This window comes from Antedon bifida, chromosome 9 (assembly GCF_963402885.1).
Source record: "Antedon bifida chromosome 9, ecAntBifi1.1, whole genome shotgun sequence".
NCBI classification, from domain to species: Eukaryota; Metazoa; Echinodermata; class Crinoidea; order Comatulida; family Antedonidae; genus Antedon; species Antedon bifida.
In genome coordinates this window covers 14,279,279-14,286,673 of record NC_136234.1, presented here as the reverse complement: position 1 = coordinate 14,286,673, position 7,395 = coordinate 14,279,279, and the positions used below count along the sequence as shown (strand labels likewise).

General features: G+C 31.9%; 3 protein-coding genes across 6 annotated transcripts in view; 1 reads left to right on the top strand and 2 right to left on the bottom strand.

Moving 5' to 3' along the window:
• Positions 1-7,395, bottom strand: part of LOC144851591 (ataxin-3-like) — a 195,545-nt gene that overhangs the window by 56,067 nt on the left and 132,083 nt on the right. The window lies entirely within an intron of this gene.
• The window catches only part of LOC144851595 (protein phosphatase 1 regulatory subunit 14C-like), a 73,289-nt gene that overhangs the window by 39,091 nt on the left and 26,803 nt on the right, over positions 1-7,395 (bottom strand). The gene's annotated exons all lie outside the window — the stretch shown is intronic.
• Positions 1,175-7,395, top strand: part of LOC144851592 (RNA-binding protein pno1-like) — a 40,139-nt gene continuing 33,918 nt past the window's right edge. For 2 of the 4 annotated variants that reach the window (XM_078709124.1, XM_078709126.1), the window contains exons 1-6: positions 1,175-1,497; positions 1,957-2,106; positions 2,349-2,432; positions 2,631-2,691; positions 3,231-3,419; positions 4,041-4,134. In XM_078709124.1, the coding sequence (XP_078565250.1) occupies positions 1,276-1,497; positions 1,957-2,106; positions 2,349-2,432; positions 2,631-2,691; positions 3,231-3,419; positions 4,041-4,108 (774 nt within the window). In that variant the 5' untranslated portion in view covers positions 1,175-1,275 and the 3' untranslated portion in view covers positions 4,109-4,134. Of the gene's footprint in view, positions 1,498-1,956; positions 2,107-2,348; positions 2,433-2,630; positions 2,692-3,230; positions 3,420-4,040; positions 4,689-4,711; positions 5,261-7,395 lie in introns of those variants that run through there. The other 2 variants (XM_078709125.1, XM_078709123.1) reach the window with 2 other exon arrangements.

The window sequence follows — 7,395 nt, the reverse complement described above, 5'->3', positions numbered from 1 at the left end:
CCATAAATATTGTTCAATTTTGATTAAAAAAAAAAAAAAGTGGTGCTCTTTTGTACGGGGCGCCGACCAGCACATTCTCGCGAACCTAACTTATTTTGCCGCGCCACGTATACGGTGTACAATGTATGGTGTTATGTATAAGCAAATTTGGCAGCCCGGGCATTATTAACTGGCTCTATTATTCAGGCTGCTTACTGTTCTGCTCACGGTTTTTACATTAGGAAAACATAACCTATTATTATTAGCTTCTTTTTATATATCTCACAGTAACATCCCCCATTTATGTACTAGACGGCATTTAGGCGTCTGTTAACGAAAATTAGTAGAATTATTAGTGTACATTTACCTCTTATAGTCCTCTAAATATCGATAATTATAGGCCTACGGAAGACAAATGACAATGGATGATATCACGATGGCGCACAATTCACATCGTGTTTCTCGTAGAATCTTTGTATGGGAGCTGTTACTGTATTTAGTCATTAGGCATATCAAATATATTTATGTGTAGACCTTCCTATTGTATATATATGACAAAATAATTTGTTTTTTCCAAATAAAAATGAAAACAAACAACTGCATGTTTCTTAAAAAGTTGATTTTGTGTGTCCTGTTTATGGTTCGACTAAATACTTAATTATTTTTAGACAAAAATAATGGCAGACACGATGGCTTATGAAAATGACGGATTACATAACTTTCTTAACAAAGAATATGATGATTGTTCTCTATGATGGGTACACGTGTCACCCACAATTAATATGTTATCTTCATTCAAAGTCCTACATAGAGTTAGTGTTTCTGAACGTCTAGACCTAAATTTTATTTTCAATAGGTCTACACCTTTTTTTTCAGCAATTCAGTATAATTTTACTATCTAGATTGCTGTCAGTATAAGTTATTAATTAAGCCAACTCTCAGGAGGGGAGACTATAATTAGTGTGCAAGTAGTTTTATGAATAATTTTAACAATTTAGACTATCGTATTTCTTGCAAATTAAACTCAACCTAGGTCTAATAATATGAAACAAATAAATAACACAAATAAAATGGTTTGAATTGGAAAAAACTGAGGCCGGAATTGATCACGAGTGTCTATAAGCCATTTTCATTGTTGAAACCAGTGAGTGAGTTCGTGTCAAAGTTCAATTAAAAATCAGACGACACACTTCTTCAGGATCGACACACATGTTACGCTAGGATCGTAGAAACTGTGGATTTAATTTCAATAAATTGGTATTATTAGAAGGTTTAATGTCAAATAATTAAAAGATTATGTCAGTAAAACAAAGCAATGACTTTCTGGAAGTCAAATCAAAGAAAAATAGAAAGCGAAAACTTGAGGAAAAGAGTCAAGACATGAACGTCGATGATACAGACGGTGAGGCTGTGGCTGCTCAGCTTACCAACACCGTATCGACGGAGCAGGAGCAGCCAATGGACACTAGGTCGACGGCTAGGCCCAAGTTTCCACCTCTGCGAGGTGAAAAGTTACTGGTAGGTTTGTGTCAAATTAAATTTCTATAGTCCCTATTTTATGATTCAGACATTTGTACTGACTGAACAGTGCACACTCTGCAATGTAGGCCTAAATAAAAAATGATTTTACAATTATTTGAACAAACAATTATGATAGTGAGCAAGCCCAGGACTACTACTACTACTAGGTAGCTATAAGGGCAATAAGGCCGGCTAGGCTAGTAGGTAAGCTGGCCTAGCTAGCCTAGATCTACACCTCATCTAGGCTAGGCCAGAATGGGTGTAGCTACTGGTAATATTAATAATACTAGGCTAGGTAGGCCTAAATCCTCTGCTGTGCTGTGCCGGTATGCAACAGTATAATCAAATTAAAAAGGTGTTGGCCAGTTGACAATAGAAAATACTAAGTTACACACAGTTAACTACTAGGCCTACAAATAAACATTTCTCAATCAATTATGTTATTTTTCTTTATAGGAAGGCAGCAATGAAGTGAGGAAGATTGCAGTTCCATCAAATAGATATACACCATTAAAAGAAAACTGGATGAAAATATACACACCTTTAGTTGAACACCTTAAACTTCAAATTAGATTTAATTTAAAAACACGACAAGTAGAATTAAAGGTATTTTCATTCATTCATTATACAAACACAAGCATTTACTCAAATTTGGATGGAACAAACTTTATATCATGTGGATGAAAAAGAATTTGTAAACTTACTAGACCTATAAAAACAATAAAAAAAAACTGTCTAGCATGACATGGTAATTGGTGCGCTCTTCAGTTGCTGTATACCTTTACGAATCTTGAATCATTAGTATCTTGGTACATTAAACATTAATCTGTTTTGCATTTCCATTACAGGCTTCAAAAGAAACATCAGAAGTTGGAGCATTACAGAAAGGTGCAGACTTTGTTAAAGCGTTTATTTTGGGTTTCGAAGTTGCGGTAAGAATATCAATTTAATTTTATAATACTTTGAAATGTATACTTACTCTAACTAAATGTTGACATCCACAATAATAAGAGTTGAGAGAAACAGTGTACAGTTCAACAACTTGGCCATCTTGAGAAACATAAATTGGGAGAAATTATATATATTTTTGTTATTTTTCTTTGTTAATTTTCTTTTTTTTCATGTAATAGGATGCATTAGCATTGTTGAGATTAGATGAGCTATTTCTTGAAACATTTGAAGTCACAGATGGTAAGATGTATTAGTTATTATAAATAGAATGATTATGTATAAATTAAAAAAAATGTAATTGTCTTTAATCATTTCTGGCTGTTTCCTTAGGCTTTCTCATTTGCTTAAAGAGTATGTACTACAATAGTAAGTTTGTTTGTGTTCTATAATTGGCTGACATGACCCACATTGCCTCTGATTAAACAGATTCAGTAGAAACCCTATTAAGTGACACCTTTAAAGCTCTGTCTACACTATCAAACTTTATGGATAAAGGTTGGTCATTGTTTAAACCATACAGTATATTGCCCTTTGTTAGTTTCATGGGAAAGTGTCTCTTAAAGCTCAATTCCCACAAGGAGACAATTCAAGCTTGACCAATCACATGCGACATTTTGAAAAATTCATCACTTTCAATTGGTCAATTCACTTGGGTCAAGACTTGCGTTGTGTCCTAGAAGGAAACCAAGCTAATAATAGGGGTGGCCCAAATGATTATATGAGATTCTATTGTATTGTACATTTATGTTTAAAATCTAAATCGTTTTTTGCTCTCACAGTGAAACCATTGAAGGGAGACCATTTATCAAGGGCCATTGGGAGAATAGCAGGCAAAGGAGGCAAGACAAAATTCACCATTGAAAATGTCACCAAAACCAGGGTTGTATTAGCAGGGAGTAAAATCAATATATTAGGATCATTTCAAAACATAAAAATTGCACGGACGGCAATATGTAGTCTTATACTTGGTAAGTTGGTTATGCTGTAAAAAATCTATTTTTGTTTTCTGTTTCATGTGGCAAGCTACCATTTTCATCATAGACATATACAGACAAAATGAAAACAATATTCTACCACCTAATAAAATATTAAAAGAAAAACCTCAATGGACACTTTGTAAAAGTTATACATACACTGTACATTTAAAAAAAATTAGTTGATTTTCTACTCTCTTAATTGATAAATAATAATACTAAATGAAATTTATGGTAACATTTGTTTGTATTTTGTTGGTTTATCCCACCTTTATTCTTTCCAGCATTTCAGTAAAAAAAAATCAAAACATGTGAGAATCAAAATTAAAGAAAATTCAAAAGATTTGAAATTTATTTTAAAAATTCATAAAATTTTATACAAATTTTAAAGAAAACTAGTCTGTTGCTGATCAATTTAATGATATGTTTACAATGAGAAAAGTATATGTTTCATTAAAAAGCCAAACAAAACAATTTGATTTAGATGGAAGCCAACTCATATAAGTTTGCTAGAATCATTATTTTATAAAAGGATTCATCCAATGATGTGGATGATGATTACTTCCACATTGTTACTATATCATAACATGATTTTTTTCTATGTTTTTTTTACAGGGAGCCCTCCTTCAAAGGTCTATGGAAATATGCGAGCTGTTGCAAGTCGAGCAGCAGAAAAGTTTTGAAGTTATTAGGTTTTAACATTTATAAGGTTAGCCAAATAAATGAACAATACTTAATACTAATACTAACAATGCACTGTTTTTGCACAAGACATCTTGTTAGTGTTGTAAATTCAAGCACTTTATATCATAGTTTTGGTATATTGGCACTATAGCATTATTGTTATGTTTTTTATCATTTTATAGAATTTATTTTCTTGTTCAAATGTATAGTATATAAAACTAAAATATCATGTTCCTATTGTGAAGGACCAGATAGTAAGCTGTATACCGTTTACAAATATCACATGATTAACTAATTAATGAACTGTTGTATGGATATTTATTGAATATCGGCAGAGAGCAACATACATTGAAATATTGGCAGAGGGCGACAGACACGATAAGTAAATACTGAGACTGAAATCAGTATTTCATTGTCTGATATATTGGTTCATTAAAAATTGATCAAAATTACCCTTTCATAAAAAATACTAAAACATACCATCTTCATAATAAATCAGCCAAACAAATGAAAATCGACCATTCATGTGGCGTGTATAGATGTTGTCAATCATGTTTATAAAAATCAAAACAAATATAACGAGTCGTCCTCCATTCCTTTAGGCATTTGTTCCGAGACCAATGCTGTGATTATTATCGTTGTTCTCAATAATGTTCTTAAGATCATAAGATGAACAAAAACTATTTAACAAAGGACGTACATAAAAGAAGTATGTACAGCAAGATGAAATAACTTTGAGCAGTGTTCTCCCGAACGTTTTGCCAGTAAGATTTGCCAGACTAAATTGGCTCCAACCTGTATTTAAAAAGGTGTAAGAAAATTATACATAAAATAAACACTTATCTAGTGGTAGGTTAAGCTTGGCCATTACAAGAGCAATTGAAGGCTATATTTTGTCAATTGGATAGACAAAGTATAATATTAGTTGACTTTTTCTTATTCAGTATATTATACAACTAGTATACTGTATTAATAATTCGGTACTTCGCTCAATTGTCCGAAATTGATTTCTATTTTATTTAACATACTATTACTAGGTACTGTACAGGTCAACGGCTAATTATGTTCATTTGGCAAGAATAACTGTAATTCTTGTCAATTCAATTTAAGATTTTATTGTAATATTTTGAATAAATAACAAAGAGATTAAACTGCATTGTTTTATTAATTTTATTTTAAAATGAAATGTAATTTGAATTTACAACAGATCAATCTAGTCAAACACAATTTGTAATTTTAATTCTGGTATTCCTTCTTGTTTTCTGTCTGGTGTTTCTTCTGCTGTTTCTTCTGGTGTTTCTTCTGCTGTTTCTTCTGGTGTTTCTTCTGCTGTTCCTTCTGGTGTTTCATCTTTATTTATTTATTTACAATCTCATTCAACAGCGGGAAACCCGCCCCTAACAGAAAGTTACAAAGTTATACAATCTTACTAATTTTATTACAAAAACAATTAAAACGGTCAAAAAAGAGATCAATAGAATTATCTTTAACAACACAATTATTAAAAAGAAGACAAATACGTGAGATAAATCCATTCTTGGTAACATTGACACGACAATACGGCACATTGCTGTTCTTTCTGTTGTTCCTTGTGGTTTTTCTTCTGCTGATTCCTTCTGGTGTTACTTCTGGTGTTCCTTATGTTTTTCATTTTATGCATTCCTTCTGGTGTTCTTCTTTCTTGCATTTCTTCTGGTGTTCTTTCTGGAGATTTACAAGGCTTGGTGGCCCTCTGACCTATAAATCATTTGCTTATGGCATTTAGCATAGTGTTTTGAAAATGGTGTACTGTATCTTGGGGAAAACATCGTTGCAAATGTTGGTACAACTTTAATTTCCTTTCAACATGTGTTGAGCAATGGTTACAGTGTGAATGAAACCTGACATGACAAGAGATCATGCATGTAATACTTTTGTATATGTAATGATTATTTTGTCACTAGAGCTTATAAATGAAACTTAAGGTCTGAACACACTATTGACTGTCATCAAGATTTGACCAGGCTACCGTAAATATTCAGTAGAGTCTATTATTCTGAATATTCATGTCTATTTTCTAATGTAATACAGTATCTTTTTCCATGTCTTCATAGATAATTATACATATTATATCAGTACAAGAGATGTCATTACATATAATGATATGTACATCAGGATCATATGTTAATATAAATCAAATAACCTGATATTGTTTTCAAAATACTTGTAGGGTTAGTTTCACATAGATTGTAGTAATTTCAATTTTTAACAACTCTTGAATTTGAAATTAACAAACATAGATGAATTAAATTACCTTGAACTGTAGGACTTCGAGAACTATACTCATTTGTTCCTTGTGATCAATCTCTAGTCCAGATTTTCATGTATTTATAGAAGAAGCGCAAACAACATTTTGAGAAAGCGAGTTTCAATCCTCAACTGCTCGTGATGTAAAAAAATTTCACCTTATTTCTAGTCTTGTTTTGAGCCTTGACAACTTTAAAGAAGAAAACTTAGATGGTAAAAAGTTAGTTTTATTGTTCATGAAAAGCACATGTCCCATCCCCAACCCCCCCTCCCCCTCCACGTTTTAACAACCCTGGATCTGTCACGGCAGCTTCTTCAGGATCTGTAACTAAACATACTGACCCCTAGATTCTACATTTGTATTTTCCAAAAACATATGCAGTGCCCTCTAGTTTTATTTTGATAGAACAATGAAACTGCATTGTACAATAGATAGAAGATCTATTCCTTAATATTTTACCAGGGTGTACAAACTCGTCTCGAACATCCCTTGGGTGCTTGCTATTTTGTTCAACATCTTCTATCGTAAATAACAAAACAAGCTCTGTCATGCTTATGAATTTTGTTTTCAGTTTAAGTGCAGCAATTATTCAACTACAACACTTATTTGTTTGAGCGATGCTCATACTTGTCTCATGGCAAAAGATAGGCAATTAATTGTACCAAGAATTAAGACTAATATAGTGTTTACCTATCCATACATTTGAGTTATGTATATTACACGTGCATCTAAGAATGTTGTATATAGTGAAACATAAGTTTGATTCAGTGCTTATTCAAGACTTATTTTGGAAACAGAGACTAAATTGAGAGTAGGATTTGAGCAATTATTAAAATCAGTCTTTAATATTATGCAGTATTTTATTCCGTATATTATTCTTATCTTTATTTTGTTATCTATTTTGTTTTTGGTATAAAAAAAAGTCCATGGTAATACATTTTTCGGTCATTATGTGTGATTTTAGAAACTGTGAATAAATTTGTGAATGGGATTATATTT